We start from the raw sequence: 21,461 nt of genomic DNA on the forward strand, positions 1-21,461 counted from the left end.
AGGAGGTGCTTGCAAACGAACTCTGGAGCGGTTTGTTTGTGGTGAGAACGTGATCCGACCTCGAACAGAACCAACTGCAAAAGTACTGATCATTTTTGGACTGAACCAGCTGCCATAGTTAGCTGTGCATGAGATTATTACCTGATAGATCGTTGGAAATATTTTCGGGAAGATGAGCATGTCAATGAAGAATAATTAATGCATGCCTCCGCTTGAAGTGACGAGTGATGCGCGCTCGCCGTCTGCAGTGCATTAGAATGTTGTTTTCATGTCGCATCCGCGCTTCATTATAGAAATGTATTGTTTGCATACTGTGGTAAATACACACAGTGTATTATGGCCAGGGACAACACTGGCCCGCGCGGCCGTCTCTCCATAGTGTTATTATATCTTGCTGGCTTTGCCTCTTCTGTTGGAATTTTTCCACACGCAAATTCTGACCAATTGAAAAGCAGTTTAGGAAATACGCCATGGCCAATGAGTGATGTGGATGTTGTCACGTGCCTGCTTTTTGGTTCGTTTCAACTGGTTCGGACCAAAGCAATCAGTGTGGTGTGAAAAGGAACCAAAAAAGCTGAAAAATGCAACAATGTATAATTGTTTGCCCTTGGTTCGGACCAAATAAACCGAACTAGAGATGTGAAAGCACCCTTAGTTGAAAAATGAAAAAAAAAAAAAATAATTCATACAATGTTGCTTCCTAAAATGCTAAAACAGCCGGCTCAACATCTGATAAACATGCTTGAAAATGGCTGTGCCATATTTTTGTGTACATGAGATTCTACAGCAATCAAGAGTCATTTAGCTCTCACATGGGGCTACTCAACATCTTGTCCATGACTGTATCAACAGAAAACAGAATGGAGAGGCCGCATTCAACCCACCTTAAAAACACAGTTAAGGAGACCAAATCCTCATGACAGATGAGACAATTAGATATCAGACGGTGGTTACGATACATAGCATGAGGAAGTGAAACTCACTCGGTCTAAACTTAACTTAGTGCTCCAGATAAACATAATTTCTAAGCATGTCATTATGGAACAGTTTTTCTGTTCCTTTTTACTAAAGGCTATAAAACACATGACATTTGATCACACACTTTAGACTTTTTACTAATTATTAGCAACTTTGCAACTACATAGCATCAATATCAATATTGTATGTGCAAAGTTACTTAAAGTCAGTAGAATGTTTGTTGGGGGCCCATCTAAGTAAAGTGTTAGCAGATATTAAGCAGACAGTCTAATAATGATAATAACAACAGTCAAATGACTGGTAGGTGGTAGACTGGTAGTTGAAATGTTACTTATAGTTAGTAGAATGTATAAAGTGGTTAATCGAAATAAAGTGTTACCTATTTAATAATAATTCTAAGTCTAGCACAAAAATAAGGATGATTTTCACAATGCATTTGATTTCTGTTTTGTTTTGGCCAAGTTCCGCTAATAGTCATATCTGTTGGAACGGAACCATTTTTTAAATTTAATTCTGAAAGCAGCACTTCTGCTTCACAGAGTTCTAATGTCGCAGGAAGCTAACACTGCCCTTATATCAGCTACCACTGGATCAAATGCCATTTATTTAATGAAATTTACATTGTAAGAAGCGGCAGTTATTGCAGACTAACTGGAAGAGATTGAGATGAAAGATAAAAAAACTGTTTACTGAAATGAAACCTGCAGATTAACCAAGTGGAAACATTTTAGAAAAACAGCTGCATGAAACCAAATGTGTACTACTAAGATATACTTAACCATTAAACCAACAATCCTATGACTGCTACCCACAGTGAAAAAAAAACATGTACCATTATCTGTCATCTTTTAGGTCAAGGACATGATTAGGGAATTTTCACACTCCTGAAATTTTTCAACAAGATAATGGGGTTCTTGCACTCAAGACTGCATTACTACAAGGAAGGCAATTTAAACAAATCAATACAAATATAAAAAAGGGCTAAAGTACAAACCATTCTTTTTGGGGCCTCTCCAGATAACAGCATCATCTGGACTACTGAGCAGAAAGCCGATGGACATGACGGCCAAATTGTCCTCAACATACTAGACACAAAGAATATGCAGGCATGTAATAAAGTAAAACAAATCCCAGTTTATACCAATGAACCGGCATGAGAATCCAAATCAAAATAATAGATTAAAAAAAAAATTAAAAAAAATCTCACCACTGGGGACCAGCCTGAGCCACTCTGATGAACCTGCAGAGAAAACAAAATGAAAACAGAATGAGATTTAAAAAAATCTCAGCATTCTGACACAAGTATGATGCCTAATGAATTAGGCGTTTTTATTGTCATTGTAAAAGAGTTACAACGTTTCTAGCTCTCTTCTGTAACCGACTGGTATAAACTTCACCCAGGTTTATAAGCTCAGATTCAATGATCCTTTGTGCTGCTTTTAACCACATGCTGAAGTTCTCTCTGATCAGCGGCACTGTAGCTATCATACCATACTCTGATAGAGTAGGAGAGTATACTCTATGTTACTGTGGTAAAAGTTGAGGCATTTGTACCCTTTTAAGTTACCATAAAAAATACTTTTGTTAGGCCTTTTTAACCTGATGAGACATGTTGTGACCAAATCAAATGGCATGAAATATAAACCAAGAGGGACTTAAAGTGCTCTGCTCTCTCCACCTGCTTCCTCACCATCTTCTATTTTCCAGAATCTTCTGAAGTCCACTATAATCTCCATTGTCTTTGCAGTGTTTTAAGTTATTACCTTGACACCATTGAACAAGATGTCACACCTGCTCTCTATATGCCGTCTCATGAAGTATGTCTATAGTTACATACCTGCTCCCCCTCTAAGCCCATTATTCTTGGTATAGATGGCCCACAGATGTCCACATCTAGGAGTGCTACCTGGAACAGAATTTTTTTTAAAGAATGAAAACTGGCATAAGGTTATTTAATATATCTATGGATTATGTAAACACTTTTAGGGCCCCATCATACACCGGGCTTAATGCAACAATAGGCGCAAGGCAAAAGTTTTAGCTCAACGTAGTCATTTTCACGTCAGGCATCACGTTGTTTAAATAGCAAATGCACTCATGCATGTTCATCCATGGGTGTGCTGGCCTAAAAACGAGTTGTGTTTGGGCGCATTGTTGGTGTGTTGCTATTTTGAGGCAACTGAAAATGACTGCACCATTGACCAACAAAAACCTGGTATTAAAGGGATAGAAAAAAATTACATAAATTACGGCTCAATTTCTCACACAAACTGACCGTTGTGTGTCTTAAGATATCAATGTGTGGTCATGAGCCACAGGGCTCTTTGTGCATGTTGTCTAAGAATGTTTTTTTTGTTGCTCTTATAGAATTGTTATCCATTCACATCATTATATGACTGGCACCAGGAACTGGATGCACTGGGGTAAGCAGATAAACATCACATTTTCATTTTTGGGTGAACGATCCCTTTAAGTCAGTAGCGCAGTATTATTTTTTAGTTATTTAAAAGGTGCGTTATAGATGGGTGCACAATGCTCAGTACACTCTGCTTATTGCAGTGACACGCAGCAGCACACAAACATTTTTAAATATTAAAAATAAAAGAAATCATCTCTGGAGAAGCGTTCTTACCACCATGTAAATAGCGAATCTGCCATGGTGCAAGGTCAACTGGCTTTTAAAGTGAATGGGAGATGAGACTCTGACTGGTTTACTGAACATCAAGCCCAAAACTCATCCATGACATATTAAGTCTAGGTACAAACCTTTTGATCCATGCGCCTGGCGTGCCAACCATTTTTCTAGCAAAACTGGATTAGCACTAAGTGCACCTGCATGCACTCTTATCGTTAAAATAGGGCCCTTAATGTCTCATTTTTACATTGTGTGCCTTTTAACCTGACTTTAATAATTCAGCAGAACAATTATTGTATAAATGTGGCAAAAATTACCATTCAAATGTGTACATTTGGTAAGTCCAGTTGAGTACCGTGCTCATATTATTTGCTTTAATAAACAAAAAAGACAAACCAGGCAAATAGGTTGAATGAAAATTGCACCACAACAATGTTACCACAAGATGTCAGTGTGCCACAGCTTAGTGAGTCACTCAGCAACCCTCACACAGACTACACACACACAGCTTCAGTCTGAACAGCACTGACTCATACATAAGTCATTACATAAGACCACCGCTTCAGTTCCAGCTCTATACACACAGGCCGCAGCAACCTCCAATACATGTTTAAGCTATTTAATCTCATCTCTGAATGCCACATTACCCTGCTGTGACCGGGAACCATAACCTTTCCATGGCCTACATGATATGAATGAAATCATCAGGTCTGTGGTATGTCATGTCTGAGTTTACAGCCTTGATTTGGTGTGGGTTGTGTACCAGACCTAATGGTTATATCTGAACATTAGGCCAGATGTTGAGCAGAGCTTTGAGATAAGAACAGGTGGCCAAGTTTTTTGAAACAGTCTCCCGTTACACGTTAAGTCTGCCCCTTCTTTGTCTTGTTTTCAATCAGCTCTAAAAATGTACTATTATGCACTCACATCTAACAGTGTCTAGGGTCTTAATTTTTATCATTGATTCATGTTGTGTGGGTTTGTCGTTTTATTTGTTGGCTTACTGATTGTGTACAAAACTTCAGAACAACACGCGTTGCATTTAAAGGGGGGGTGAAACACTCAGTTTCAGTCAGTGTCATGTCAATCTTGAGTACCTATAGAGTAGCATTGCATCCTGCATATCTCCGAAAAGTCTTTATTTTTTTAATAATTATATAAGAAACATGCGCTGTTCCGAGTCTTTCCGAAAAAAGCCGAGCGGGTGGGGGCGTATCGTGTGAGCGGAGCTAAATAATGACGTGTGCTCGCTGCTGCTATGTTGAGTCGAGCTGTGTCATCCCTAACAGCGGGAAAAAAACTTTATTCAAAATAAAAATATGGCTTTTAATCAGATACAGCCATACATCTATGATCCGGAATCAGACCCAGAGGCTGCAGTTGAACAGGAGCAGCAGCAAAAACGACTAGAGCAGGACGTCTCTATGTGGTACAAGTTATACACTATCTATATAATATGCTTAGCGGCTTGTGTTATTTACATATTTATACTTGAATTATATCGTCGTATTTTTGTCTTTGAAGGTGTACATGTGGGAAGTGCAGTTGTGCACGTGTGTTTGTGTGTTTACGCGTGGTTTGTGTAGACAGTAAGCGGACTAAAAAAAACACAGACATTTGAAGCAGTCTCACTCACCCTTCTAACGTTGGGACTGCTCCATCCTTCAGCATTAGGCGATTGGGAAAATCCGGCGTCGAGCTGGGCCTTGTTTATGAAACAGTCGGCACCGAAATGCAGCGAACAGATATAAACATTCGCGCAACTCAGTTGCTGATCCGGAAAAGCAAATTCCATCCACTGTTGCCTTAACGCGGGGTTTTTGGCGAATCTGTGCAGGACTGTCTTGGTCTGGCAACCAAAAACGCCCTTTTTATGTGACATTGTTATGTGCACATCACCTGTCCTACAAGCATCCTACAAGCCAGCGCTTTGATGGGCGTAGGCTGTTGCTTTCGCTCTCTCCTTCGCTCTCTCTCACGCGCTTCCGGTAGAATTGTCCGTAAGGCCCATACAAGGAAATTCCGCCCCCATTAACGTCAAAGGGGACGCATAATCGAAAAAAACTTGCCGAAACTTATGACTAACCGGAAGTAGTATTTTTGACAAAGAAATACTCCCATCAAACGTCCACCTTAACTTTTGAAACTTTGTCTATGTTTAGTATGGGATTCCAAGTCTTTAACAGTGTAAAAAGATCAGTATGCATGAAACAGCATTTCACCCCCCCTTTAAATGTGCTTTAAACATAAATTGAACTGAATTGCCTAGTGTGCATCAGTGTGTGTGATAACATCCAGAGCAGGTGAGATAATTAACTGTATTTGAATTTTAAACCATTTGAGGATAGACTCGATCACATTCTAATTAACCACTAATCCACTATCCATCCATCCATCCATCACAAAAAACACCTCAGAAGGGCCTTGCAGAAACCGCAGCACATGTCATTCGGTACAGGAAAAAAATAGGACCGGGAATCCTGAGGGCTGCTGCATGTCCATTGGATTATAGCAGCATATGTTTAGATGATCACACCAGAGCAAATCTCCACACATGAGTTAGTGTTTGTGTGCGCGACTAATCCGTGGATATGATAGGAACTGAGCAAATTTCCAGATGTGCTGATGATTTGACGTTTTGGATCCATGGAAGGGAGCCCTTGCTTTTCCTGCAACAAAGACATGACTCGCACCTAAATGGAAATATCAACAATGAACTGATTACAAGTTCTCAAAGCATTTGTTTAAAGTTAAAGTGAACCGGAAGTTGCAAGTGATTTTATTTCAGAGCTGTGACGTATTTCCAACGGAAGTTACTTTTCAGATTACCATGACAAACTTTTTTTCCCTGTGTATTAACACTGTTTGTAAATAAGGTCGATTTTGATTTCATGAGGACTTTAAAATGTTACGTGCATTTAGTTTAAAACCAAATACAGAGTCTAATAAACGTGACCTTCGTGCCCCTGGCTTGTGTTAAATGTTAATGCGTCGATGGCTGAATAAGCAGCACGCTTTTTGAACACACACTTCTTCTGTGGTCACACTCAGAAGTTTATTTCTCCCTCCCTGTTCTTCTGCTTTCTGAAGGAAATTTACTGAAAGCAAACAGGGGAGTGAAAGTAGCAAAGAAGGAGTACAGAACCCCACTTAAGTCCCACAGGAACCGAGCAGTTTCCCCCTCACTCTCCATTTCGCTCTCTCTCCGGAAATGGCCGTTCAGTGAGCAAGGTTGCAGAGAGGCTAAGATCTTATAGTGGCAAAAGTCAGGGATTCTCCCGGAGAGCTACAGGGGGGAGTCACACCACTTCCTCACAAAGTCTGAATACTTTTCTTCTGGTAACCACACTTATTTTCCAGTACTTCCTTTTTCTTGACCTAGAAACAAAAATGTACATGCTCCTCTGTCTTATTTGGTCTTCTTAAATCAATGCCTGAAAACCCTTAGGGCTCATTAATATATGTTGAGCAAGGAGGGGAAAGGTACATCTTAAACTTACAAAAATGCTAAGAATCCCACAGACCTCTTGAGGGAAACGGGCCTGTATGGGACCAGATGTAGGTTTGGTTACTGTAGCCTGTGCGCTTCTAGAGAAGAGACATTTGCTATGCTTCCTTCCAAGTTGCAAATTCAATGCGTGCAAAACTATAATGTATAAGTATTTGAAAATGAAACATAACATTTAAGAGAATAAAATCACCACTTCAGAAGAAACTGGTATGAAATTATTATGCTTATATTAAACATAATAAGTTACTTTTAGTTTTAAACTAGTTCATGCTCATCTTTTTATTGAATAAAGAAAAAAAATCAAAATCGACCACATGATCGAAAATTGGATCAGAAAAAAAGAGAGCAAAATGCAACACGCGTAAAATATTTATCCCAATAAAGCAAATATTGCACCATTTGTATTCAAATAATTTGACCTGGCTAATGAGTGGAGAATATTTGATCTTCATAAAATTGACTTTTCATTTACTTTCAAACTATATTTGATTACAGTGCTACAACATTAACCACTCAGCCAAAATACCTAATATTTTGTTTAAAGATCTAGAATGGTGACCCTATTGGTTCAAAGCCCAAAAGGGGAGACTCCTGGACCATATTCAAAGACCTCGTAGTGACTTGTAACACCACAATAATTGATCATCTAATGAATGATCAAATGTTTAATTTACTTTCAAACTATTTGATTACAGTGATTACCACAATAATTTATTAAATGTGTTAGCAATACCGAATAAGAACTAGGTCTTTTAAACTGTCCATCTGCAGGCAATTATTGTTAGCCATCAAAACAAGTGGCTGCTATATTCATCAGGATTCTGCAGACAGCTACTAAACCACCAGCATTTCCTCAGAAAACAGCTTGGGATACAGAAATAAGGAGAAAAAAGTTTTACATAGGCACAGCTCTCTCATAAAGGGTATTTATCCTCCGTTAAAGAGGAGGAGGAGGAGAGAGTTCATCCAAAGGGAAATTCTTATATCTTATTTCTTCATGTCTAGAGGCAAGTTCTGAAAATATGTCACTGTATCTCTACAGACGAACAGAAAGCTATATAATAGAAATGTCTAAGAAAATAAAAACAGCCTAAGATTTCAAGATGTATGGTTTCTACTCAGAACAGCCCAAAGCACTTGAAAATGCCACAAGAATAAGACATTCTTGGGTCAAACACAAGTCTCTTTCCAGTTTCAGTTGAGGGAAGTTATTCATCTGTAATCAAAACTATGAGACAGACTCCATTTGGAAACAAAGCCTTTGCTTTTCAGTACACATATTCTAACATAATGATTTATCATTAAAATATGTTGCATCACAATTTCGTTGAGCTTAGTCTAAAAATAAATGTAAGAGGTATCAGTAAAATGTGTGAACTTGATCTGATTACTGCTGTGCAGCAGGTTTATCCAGTTATCACCATTAACACAAACTTCCTCATTAAAAGCTGCTTTCATCACGCTCGAACGATGACCTCATCCATCATCGCATTGCTCCAGTTACTGAGTGAACGCCACACCTATAAATTACTCTTCTATTATTATATTTTTCCAACTCACATACACCTTCAATCAAAAGCCTGAAGCACTCAATCTATTAAATGTAATTTGAGTAAATTCAATACACAGATGCTTATTAGCCAGAAATGAGGGTAAACAATGTTTACTATAATATCTACATTGTTACAAGAACAATATACATTATTTTAATTCATGATGTCTATGTTTAACAGTATGAACTTTAGCATTTAATGCAGCTGGCTGGATGTGCTGAAGCATATACCTACTACATAGGACATGCTCGGAAAACAGTGGAGATAAACAAAGCCAACATAAAGGACACAGCTTTTACTAGGAGGAACACTGCCACTGACCAACACCTTAGAACATGGGACAAAGAATATTAAACAAACAAAAACACAATTTCTTGAAAATACAGAGAAAATATTATGTGTCAGTCAGTCAGGATGTGTCACTTGAAAACTGATCTGCTTCTGCTTAAAGGGGGGGTGAAATGCTGTTTCATGCATACTGATCTTTTTACACTGTTAAAGACTTGGAATCCCATACTAAACATAGACAAAGTTTCAAAAGTTAAGGTGGACGTTTGATGGGAGTATTTCTTTGTCAAAAATACTACTTCCGGTTAGTCATAAGTTTCAGCAAGTTTTTTGAGATCATGCGTCCCCTTTGACGTTAACGGGGGCGGAATTTCCTTGTATGGGCCTTACGGACAATTCTACCGGAAGCGCGTGAGAGAGAGCGAGGGAGAGAGCGAAAGCAACAGGCTATGCCCATCAAAGCGCTGGCTTGTAGGATGCTAAACAGGTGATATAACCAGTAGCTACTGACTTACCCACTGATAGGCCGGCGGTCGATCTGTATTAGCACTTTCCTCACGCGACGGTAGGGCTGGACGATATGGCCAAAATTCATATCACAATATTTTTCTTAATTTCGGTCGATACGATATAATTCCGATATCGATATGAACTATATAAAAGCTTTAGAAAAAACTACTAAGAACTGCCACAAAGGATGTCTGTACCTACAAACTTCTAAAAAATGTACTTGCCAAGTCTATGAATAGTCCTCCTATAAAACTATATAATATCTTTAGAAATAAAACCAGTACAAATAAATTAATGTTCACCTTTTATTTGTATTTAGCCTTTATATGAAAATATTATTAATATTAATATCTTTAAGTTTAAACTATAACATAGGCTGATTATATTATTCTTAATATAGATTAAACAAAAGTGCTTCAGCCAGGATTCAGCCTGACTCAGAATATTCTAGCGGATGGATCTGCTTCAGATGGTGGATCTGCTTCACAGCGTACAGTGCTCCTGTGCCGCAGACGCAGTTTATTGAGCATTTTCTTTTAAGTTTTAAATTTCAGTGAAGAACAATTCATTACGCTCTATTTTCCATTTATGCAAAACTATAGCATATATTTAATGCTGCATTTATTTAATTAAAAATGCAGTAAACAACGTAATACAGTGAAATATTATTCTGATCTACATCATCTGTTCACTATGTGAATATATAGTAAAGTGTCATTTATTTCTGTGATCAAAGCTGAATTTATCATCATTTCTCCAGTCTTCAGTGTCACTCATCATTCTCATATTAGGATTTGATGCTCAACAAACATTTATGATTATTATCAGTGTTGAAAACAGTTTTGTTGCTCATGATGCTCCTTCATTGCTTTCATATATTGTTTTTGTCTCTGAAATTAAATCTTGATGTATTCACGTTGGTTTCTATGTACACTTGCCCGTGACCTCAAGAAGCACACAATCAACCGAGGTTAGAGAAAGCGGTCTTTAGCGTCCCTGTTAACTTGCCCGCCCTCGCTCCAGGTAACGCCGTTTGGAATCCCGCTCGGAGCGGGTCGACTAGGATCGGTGAGACCCAGTAAAAGTGCGGGGGATGAAAATACACTTTATTAAAAGTGCGGGGGACACGCCGAACCACTTCCACCCCACTGAATTAACGTTAGTGTTTCTCATATCAACTATTTCTTTCTCCTTGCTTGTGGAAGTTCGTTCAGTCACATTTGTGTTGCGGTCAGGGAAACTCTTTTTTTAGCTAAAACTTGCCGCGTTGGCTCTATCAGCCTACTACTGCTGAGCACTGACTGCGTTTCTGTGGTGTACGTCATCGCGCGAGTAGCCAATCATGTTCTGCTCTTTCTGACGGCTGCGCCCTGAACGTCAGTCAGTGAGGAATGCTGTAATATATTTATCGAAATATCGGAAATGTGTTTAAAAATCATATCACCGTTATTGAAAAAAAATATATCGCGATATATATTGATATTGAATTATTGTCCAGCCCTACGCGACGGGCGAATCATTTTCCTCACAGAGCGACTCACTTTCCTCACGCGGCGGGCGAATCACTTTCCTCACTGAGCGAATCACTTTCCTCACAGAGCGAATCACTTTCCTCACAGAGCGACTCACTTTCCTCACGCGGCGGGCGAATCACTTTCCTCACTGAGCGAATCACTTTCCTCACAGAGCGAATCACTTTCCTCACGCGGCGGGCGAATCACTTTCCTCACTGAGCGAATCACTTTCCTCACAGAGCGAATCACTTTCCTCACAGAGCGACTCACTTTCCTCACTGCAGCGCGCTGCTGCACACGTCATTATTTAGCTCCGCTCACACGACACGCCCCCACCTGCTCGGCTTTTTTCGGAAAGACTCGGAACAGCGCATCTTTCTTATATAATTATAAAAAAAATAAAGACTTTTCGGAGATATGCAGGATGCAATGCTACTCTATAGGTACTCAAGATTGACATGACACTGACTGAAACTGAGTGTTTCACCCCCCCTTTAAGGATGAAAGAGCATTTTTAAGCCACGCCCACTTGAATCACCAAATAAAACAGTAAAAATAACAGCTATTTTCTTTACAAACTTGTATGAGTATTAAACTGGGATAGTTTTTCTATCTAAATATTTAAAAATTTAAAAAGAAGGTCTCATGCTCAACAAGGCAGTATTTATTTCATGAAATATACTGTAAAAACTGTAATATTGTGAAATATTACAAGTTAAAATAACATATCTATTTTATTCCATTTTAAATGTAATTTATGCCTGTGATGACAAACAAAGCTGAATTTTCAGCAGTCATTACTTAAAGTTATCATGAAATCCAAATTGACCCTCTTTACTTTGTTAGCACATCTTATTAGTCTTGTGGTAAACAAATAATCAGTTAATAATAATAATACAAAATATAGCTGCAAGCAGCCATTATCGGGGCCAAGCGCAAAGAAGAAGACAAGACATGCCAGCATGGCTGGAAGTCTCAAGCCAACTGCAACAATGAGCCATTAAGGACCTATTAAGTTGATTTTAGGCAAAATAGCAGTCAAATTTTAAATACAGTCAATAATAATGGTTTAATGGTTTATCACTTTCGACCAATAGGTGTCACTGTTACGAAACTGATGTGGTTTAGTCAGATTGAGATGACAATGACACATGCAAAGTTTGGTGTCAATATGTCAAAGCATTGCAGAGATACAGCCTCAAGAGTAATTTTTGCATCATGGCTCAACTCTGTTGCAGTGGTATATGAAAACTGTTTTGTCTATCAATCCGAAATCCATAACTATTTGTCAGCATGGTCTGAAGACGATACGGATCAATTTTGGTGAAAATCGGACAAACGGTCTAGGATGAGTTTGAAAAAGTAGGTTTTTAACAAATAACAAGACGGAGGACAGATAGGTTTGCAAAATATGGCACAATTGGTATCCATGTTCTCGGCATGAGCCAATGAATGTATTATGACCAGTTTCATTACAATGGGTTAATTTAATCTAAAGTTATTCGCATTTCTGTACATTTTATTACAACTTTTGACCACAAGGTGGCGCTACCCCGAAACTTTTTGAGTATCTTCAGGACATGGAGCGGAAGACACATACCGAGTTTTGTAACGATACGCTAATGCATTCTTAAATTATAGCATTAGCATTTTAAACCATAATACTGCATTGAAGTCAATGGGAATTTCATGTTTTGTTTTATTATAGCGCCACCAAGAGGCACAATCCCACCAATTTTTTTATGTGTCCTCATAGTGAGCCCATACATATGTGTGTCAAGTTTGGTGAAAATATCTCATTTTGTTTTGGAGTTATAGACATTTATATGAAAAAACACGTAAAAAAGGACTGACACCTGACTTTGATTGGATTTTACTACCCCTTACTATCAATATTTTGAGATTTGGGCATTAGCGTATAGCTATCGACCTATGTTTCCGAACTTCTGAGGCTGGTTTCGTCTCGATCGGACTAGCGGTTTCGAAGATATCAGCAAATGTTTTTTAAGCACTAAATTACAACTCTGCGCAAACCATATGCCGAAACCTGGCAAGTCTGGTATCGTTGGAGTCGGCAAGGATTCAGGAGACCAAAAAACACACTCCCATCAAAATATGTCAACCACACCCAAAGTTATAAGCGTTTGAAAAAAAAAATTCTCCACTAGGTGGCGCTGTTTCGAAACTTCTCAGGCTACTTCAGGGCATCGTGGTGATGACCCATACCAAGTTTCATAACAATCTGTTCATGCGTTCATAAAATACAGCATTTTTGCACATAATTCAAAATGGCCGACATCCAAAATGGCCGACATGGTAAAATTGGATATCAGTCGACTCGGCATGACGCCCTGAATCTAATGAGACCAATTTTATGATTTTTGGATAAACGGTTCAGAAGTTATAAGCCAAAATAGGCATTTTTCATATCTCCGGACAGGTAGGTGGCGCTGCGCCGAAACGCTGCATGTTGCTTCAAGTCATGCTTGTGATGACATGTACCAAGGTTGGTTTGAATACGATAAAGCGTTGCGGAGATATAGCCTTTAGTGTGTTTTTGCAACCTCCACGTAAAATTTGTTTGTGCGTTTATTGAAAACGATTGGACGAATCAACTTGAATTCCATAACTTTTTGTCAACATGCTCTGAAGATGATCTGTTTCAATTTTCGTGAAAATCGGAGCAACGGCCTAGGAGGAGTTTGAAAAAGTAGGTTTTTCAGAAAATTCAAAATGGCGGGAAAATTTGCATACCGGAAAATGACATCATAGGGTGAAATCGAATCGGCTTGAGCCAAGGAATCCGATGAAAAAAGAATTTTGTTTCTAGCCCTTAGGGGTCAAAAGTTATAAGCATAAATATGAGTGAAACTTTGGACAGGTGGTGGCGCTAGAGGGATTGAGTTAGAGGCACCAAATTTGCTATAGTGACAGCTCAGACTGGCCTCTATGAGTGTGCCAAATTTCACAACTTTTTACCATACGGTTCTATGGGCTGCCAGAGATTCCTATGGCGGAAGAAGAAGAAGCAGAATAATAAATATAGCTGCAAGCAGCCATTATCGGGGCCAAGCGCAAAGAAGAAGACAAGACATGCCAGCATGGCTGGAAGTCTCAAGCCAACTGCAACAATGAGCCATTAAGGACCTATTAAGTTGATTTTAGGCAAAATAGCAGTCAAATTTTAAATCCAGTCAATAATAATGGTTTAATGGTTTATCACTTTCGACCAATAGGTGTCACTGTTACGAAACTGATGTGGTTTAGTCAGATTGAGATGACAATGACACATGCAAAGTTTGGTGTCAATATGTCAAAGCATTGCAGAGATACAGCCTCAAGAGTCATTTTTGCATCATGGCTCAACTCTGTTGCAGTGGTATATGAAAACTGTTTTGTCTATCAATCCGAAATCCATAACTATTTGTCAGCATGGTCTGAAGACGATACGGATCAATTTTGGTGAAAATCGGACAAACGGTCTAGGATGAGTTTGAAAAAGTAGATTTTTAACAAATAACAAGATGGAGCACAGATATGTTTGCAAAATATGGCAAAATTGGTATCTATCTTCTCGGCATGAGCCAATGAATGTATTATGACCAGTCTCATTACAATAGGCTAATTTAATCAAAAGTTATTAGCATTTTTGTACATTTTATTACAACTTTTGACCACAAGGTGGCGCTGCCCCGAAACTTTTTGAATATCTTCGGGACATAGAGCGGAAGACACATACCGAGTTTTGTAATGATACACTAGTGCATTCTTAAATTATAGCATTAGCATTTTAAACCGTAATACTGCATTGAAGTCAATGGGAATTTCATGTTTTGTTTTATTATAGCGCCACCAAGAGGCACAATCCCACCAATTTTTTTATGTGTCCTCGTAGTGAGCCCATACATATGTGTGTCAAGTTTGGTGAAAATATTTCATTTTGTTTTGGAGTTATAGACATTTATATGAAAAAACACGTAAAAAATGACTGACACCTGACTTTGATTGGATTTTACTACCCCTTACTATCAATATTTTGAGATTTGGGCATTAGCGTATAGCTATCGACCTATGTTTCCGAACTTCTGAGGCTGGTTTCGTCTCGATCGGACTAGCGGTTTCGAAGATATCAGCAAATGTTTTTTAAGCACTAAATTACAACTCTGCGCAAACCATATGCCGAAACCTGGCAAGTCTGGTATCGTTGGAGTCGGCAAGGATTCAGGAGACCAAAAAACACACTCCCATCAAAATATGTCAACCACACCCAAAGTTATAAGCGTTTGAAAAAAAAAATTCTCCACTAGGTGGCGCTGTTTCGAAACTTCTCAGGCTACTTCAGGGCATCGTGGTGATGACCCATACCAAGTTTCATAACAATCTGTTCATGCGTTCATAAAATACAGCATTTTTGCACATAATTCAAAATGGCCGACATCCAAAATGGCCGACATGGTAAAATTGGATATCAGTCGACTCGGCATGACGCCCTGAATCTAATGAGACCAATTTTATGATTTTTGGATAAACGGTTCAGAAGTTATAAGCCAAAATAGGCATTTTTCGTATCTCCGGACAGGTAGGTGGCGCTGCGCCGAAACGCTGCATGTTGCTTTAAGTCATGCTTGTGATGACATGTACCAAGGTTGGTTTGAATACGATAAAGCGTTGCGGAGATATAGCCTTTAGTGTGTTTTTGCAACCTCCACGTAAAATTTGTTTGTGCGTTTATTGAAAACGATTGGACGAATCAACTTGAATTCCATAACTTTTTGTCAACATGCTCTGAAGATGATCTGTTTCAATTTTCGTGAAAATCGGAGCAACGGCCTAGGAGGAGTTCGAAAAAGTAGGTTTTTCAGAAAATTCAAAATGGCGGGAAAATTTGCATACCGGAAAATGACATCATAGGGTGAAATCGAATCGGCTTGAGCCAAGGAATCCGATGAAAAAAGAATTTTGTTTCTAGCCCTTAGGGGTCAAAAGTTATAAGCATAAATATGAGTGAAACTTTGGACAGGTGGTGGCGCTAGAGGGATTGAGTTAGAGGCACCAAATTTGCTATAGTGACAGCTCAGACTGGCCTCTATGAGTGTGCCAAATTTCACAACTTTTTACCATACGGTTCTATGGGCTGCCAGAGACTCCTATGGCGGAAGAAGAAGAAGAAGAAGAAGCAGAATAATAATAGGAACACTAACGATTTCAATAGGTGCCTCCGCACCTTCGGTGCTTGGCCCCTAACAAGCAGCCATTATCGGGGCCAAGCGCAAAGAAGAAGACAAGACATGCCAGCATGGCTGGAAGTCTCAAGCCAACTGCAACAATGAGCCATTAAGGACCTATTAAGTTGATTTTAGGCAAAATAGCAGTCAAATTTTAAATACAGTCAATAATAATGGTTTAATGGTTTATCACTTTCGACCAATAGGTGTCACTGTTACGAAACTGATGTGGTTTAGTCAGATTGAGATGACAATGACACATGCAAAGTTTGGTGTCAATATGTCAAAGCATTGCAGAGATACAGCCTCAAGAGTCATTTTTGCATCATGGCTCAACTCTGTTGCAGTGGTATATGAAAACTGTTTTGTCTATCAACATGAAATCCATAACTATTTGTCGGCATGGTCTGAAGACGATACGGTTCAATTTTGGTGAAAATCGGACAAACGGTCTAGGATGAGTTTGAAAAAGTAGGTTTTTAACAAATAACAAGACGGAGGACAGATAGGTTTGCAAAATATGGCACAATTGGTATCCATGTTCTCGGCATGAGCCATTGACTGTATTATGACCAGTTTCATTACAATGGGTTAATTTAATCTAAAGTTATTCGCATTTCTGTACATTTTATTACAACTTTTGACCACAAGGTGGCGCTACCCCGAAACTTTTTGAGTATCTTCAGGACATGGAGCGGAAGACACATACCGAGTTTTGTAACGATACGCTAATGCATTCTTAAATTATAGCATTAGCATTTTAAACCATAATACTGCATTGAAGTCAATGGGAATTTCATGTTTTGTTTTATTATAGCGCCACCAAGAGGCACAATCCCACCAATTTTTTTATGTGTCCTCATAGTGAGCCCATACATATGTGTGTCAAGTTTGGTGAAAATATCTCATTTTGTTTTGGAGTTATAGACATTTATATGAAAAAACACGTAAAAAAGGACTGACACCTGACTTTGATTGGATTTTACTACCCCTTACTATCAATATTTTGAGATTTGGGCATTAGCGTATAGCTATCAACCTATGTTTCCGAACTTCTGAGGCTGGTTTCGTCTCGATCGGACTAGCGGTTTCGAAGATATCAGCAAATGTTTTTTAAGCACTAAATTACAACTCTGCGCAAACCATATGCCGAAACCTGGCAAGTCTGGTATCGTTGGAGTCGGCAAGGATTCAGGAGACCAAAAAACACACTCCCATCAAAATATGTCAACCACACCCAAAGTTATAAGCGTTTGAAAAAAAAAATTCTCCACTAGGTGGCGCTGTTTCGAAACTTCTCAGGCTACTTCAGGGCATCGTGGTGATGACCCATACCAAGTTTCATAACAATCTGTTCATGCGTTCATAAAATACAGCATTTTTGCACATAATTCGAAATGGCCGACATCCAAAATGGCCGACATGGTAAAATTGGATATCAGTCGACTCGGCATGACGCCCTGAATCTAATGAGACCAATTTTATGATTTTTGGATAAACGGTTCAGAAGTTATAAGCCAAAATAGGCATTTTTCGTATCTCCGGACAGGTAGGTGGCGCTGCGCCGAAACGCTGCATGTTGCTTCAAGTCATGCTTGTGATGACATGTACCAAGGTTGGTTTGAATACGATAAATCGTTGCGGAGATATAGCCTTTAGTGTGTTTTTGCAACCTCCACGTAAAATTTGTTTGTGCGTTTATTGAAAACGATTGGACGAATCAACTTGAATTCCATAACTTTTTGTCAACATGCTCTGAAGATGATCTGTTTCAATTTTCGTGAAAATCGGAGCAACGGCCTAGGAGGAGTTCGAAAAAGTAGGTTTTTCAGAAAATTCAAAATGGCGGGAAAATTTGCATACCGGAAAATGACATCATAGGGTGAAATCGAATCGGCTTGAGCCAAGGAATCCGATGAAAAAAGAATTTTGTTTCTAGCCCTTAGGGGTCAAAAGTTATAAGCATAAATATGAGTGAAACTTTGGACAGGTGGTGGCGCTAGAGGGATTGAGTTAGAGGCACCAAATTTGCTATAGTGACAGCTCAGACTGGCCTCTATGAGTGTGCCAAATTTCACAACTTTTTACCATACGGTTCTATGGGCTGCCAGAGACTCCTATGGCGGAAAAAGAAGAAGAAGAAGAAGAAGAAGAAGAAGAAGAAGAAGAAGCAGAATAATAATAATAGGAACACTAACAATTTCAATAGGTGCCTCCGCACCTTCGGTGCTTGGCCCCTAAAAATGGTCTTCATAATCTGTAATCATTATCTGAAAATGTATATCCACTCTGGAATGGCATTTTTTGACGGCTTTGAGTAGAACTGTCAGTCAATGGCGAACTTTGACAGCGAGCTGAATGAAACGCCTACTTTCTGGATCCAATCAAGCTGAACAAGCCACACCCTCTTTTCACTCCACATTCAATATTTGGTTTTACTCAGAAAATGTGTCACCGCATTTCACCGCAAAATAATCCCAAAAAAATATATGAACTCACAAAAAATAAATTATATTATCTAATTGAACTATCTTAATTTAATTACGTAATTTATTTAAAGCTGTAATGCATTGTTTTCATGAGGATACAGAAACCCATGTCTTGCATACGTCTGTGCTTAGTTGTTCTTAAAGCACTGACACCAGCTGCAGTCCACTCTTTGTGAATCTCCCCCAGATTTTTTAATGGGTTTTGTTTCAGAATCCTCTCCAGGGTGCAGTTATCGCTATTGCTTGTAAAAAATTGTTTTACTTTTTTACAAAAGTTTTAAATGTAAAAACTTTTCCTTCCCTTCGCCTCTCTTTTAATGTGCTTGAACACAGAGCTCTGTGAACAGCCAGGCGCTTTTGCAATGACCTTTTGTGTCTTGCCCTCCTTGTGGTTGTCTTTTGGACGTTCTCCAAGTTGTCAGTTATAATCATCAAAATTAAAATGAATAAACATTTGAAATATTTCAATCTTTGTTTAATTACTATAATATAAAAGTTTCACTTTTTGAATGGAATTAGTGAAATCAACTTTTTGATGATATTCTAATTATATGACCAGCACCTGTATGTCTATGAAAAAGCTAAAAATCCTTCCCTTGCGGTCAATTTGACCCCTTAATTGAATGTAAGGAATGTGTCAGTATACATAGGCAAACCTAAAAAAATGCTCAAAATTAACACTAAACATGCACAAATATTTTAGAAATGTCTAAATGTGCATCTAAATGCATACTGAAGAAATAAAACTGACTTTTGCAGCGGGACAGCTCATTTGCTCCATATAGTCATTAAATATGTTATATTATTTTTTCCCACAAGATGTCAACAGAGACACTAGACTGGGTAAACCCAGCCTGATCTGGTCTGATTGGTTAAAGGACTATCCAATTGCGTACAGAGTCATTTGAATAATGCCCATTGATCACGCTTCTTGTGCAGTAGAAAATACAGAGCAGACTCCCCAGACCAATGTTCAATCTCAAATTGAGCTTGGTCAGGTAATAGCCAGACAACAGAGACACCCAAATTTACCCAATTGTGAGATATTTTGAGCTGGTTATTCCAAGTATTGGAGAGTTATCTTGAATTGAAGTTAAGAATGTGCTTAAAATTATATTTATTGATTTATCATCTAATCATTTAAAGGTAGTCATCTAAAAATCTAGTCATTTATAAATAAAACAAACAAAAAACATCCCACAAAAAAAGCATTGAAAAAAATAGAAAACAAATATTTAAATTAAAAAAATATATATAAAAATGAAATGATCCATGCTTTCAGGTAAAAAAAAAAAAAATCATTTTGACCCAAGAGGGAAGGATGAAGGAAGGATGAAGGTTAATTATAAAATGAATCCCAAATGCAAGGTTTCTTTCTGTTTCACATCCAGTGGTTTTCTCAATGTGAAATGACTGATCAAGCATGGGCGTTAAAGTGTCTCTAATCTACTGAAGATTGCACTAGGAGGGCCTCTCAACGCTTTCCTGATTCTTTCAGTTATCAGGAAGTGTGAACACAACGCAAGGCATACAACAGGATGTTCCCACTCAAGCTCTAAGCCCTTCTGGAACGGGGGACTTTTGACGCAGCAGATAAGTGTGACCTATCAGCACACATGCCTGAGTGGAAGGTGCTGTTTGGAGATCATACTGACACAAACGTATGATTTCAACTGTCAACTGCATCAGCAAGGGTGACCCTAGTCCTACACTCACCTCAGATGAGCACAAAAAAGAGACGCTACAGCATCCCATTACAACATATACAATGTGCTTGAGAAATAATAAAAGAAAAAAATCAATGTAGAGAAAAATGCAATTGCACAAACTGCCATCTTACATGGAAAGAGAGTGGGATATAAAAGAGAAGAAAACAAACATGACCCATAATTTCACAGCGAGACCTTTTAAAGGCACGTCTGCATACTGGAAGCAGAGAGCATGGAACTGAATTCCTCTCTGCTTTTTAGTTGTCAGCCACATTGGATCGCTTCATATTGTGGAAGTCCCCAAGCTTTGCGATTTAAATTGTTCGAGGGATGGAAGATTATTTCAGTCAGTGAGCTGCCAAAGGGTAAACAGCGGACGCAGTCTGCACGCTGACAGCACTATTGTGGCCACAGTTTGTTGAGACGAGATCAATACAGCTCTCCCTAGTGCACTGGCTCAGAAAGAGTCCCAGGCAAAGCCGTGCTCTTCTCAATGAACCCGGTAAATACAGCTCTTTCTGCCGCAGAGCCCTACAATGCACTAAAAATAGCCAGCAGTCTCAGACAGAGAAACATTATTGTGAAGTGCTTGGCTCGGATGCTAAGATACAAACAGAAGCTTTTCCTGTTCACTGCACTGTCATAGTGATTCATCCAAGTTTGAAAGCATAAGTGTTGTGTTATCACTCAGCAGTTGGTTGTCTTTCCTATATATATAATAATATACGATAATGTTTTGCTAGAGGCACTGCACTTAAAATGTCTGATATGATTTCAGACAAGTTTAGAAATGTGTTTTGATGTTCATAGTGCTATAAAGTAGTCTGTAAATAATACATTGAATAACATGCTAGAATGAAAATAAATCAAAAGGAAACTTAGTAAAAAAAATATTTTTTTTTTAAATTAAATAAACCAGAATGAGTCCAAATTTGTCATGGCAGCTCATATTCGATGAGTGCAAAAATATATTTTTAAATCAAAAAGGGCAGGTTATAGTTAAGTTGATTAAAAAAACAGAAGAGGTCAGAAAACATAAGGGTTTAAAT

General features: G+C 38.5%; 1 protein-coding gene across 1 annotated transcript in view; it reads right to left on the minus strand.

Moving 5' to 3' along the window:
• The window catches only part of nubp1 (nucleotide binding protein 1 (MinD homolog, E. coli)), a 46,268-nt gene that overhangs the window by 19,045 nt on the left and 5,762 nt on the right, over positions 1-21,461 (minus strand). Inside the window, exons 4-6 of the mRNA XM_067414639.1 lie at positions 2,816-2,884; positions 2,186-2,218; positions 1,973-2,063 (exon numbers count right to left, since the gene is read on the minus strand). Coding sequence (XP_067270740.1) covers positions 1,973-2,063; positions 2,186-2,218; positions 2,816-2,884 — 193 coding nt within the window. The remainder of the gene's footprint in view (positions 1-1,972; positions 2,064-2,185; positions 2,219-2,815; positions 2,885-21,461) is intronic.

This window comes from Pseudorasbora parva, chromosome 2, assembly GCF_024679245.1.
Source record: "Pseudorasbora parva isolate DD20220531a chromosome 2, ASM2467924v1, whole genome shotgun sequence".
In the NCBI taxonomy this organism is placed as follows: Eukaryota; Metazoa; Chordata; class Actinopteri; order Cypriniformes; family Gobionidae; genus Pseudorasbora; species Pseudorasbora parva.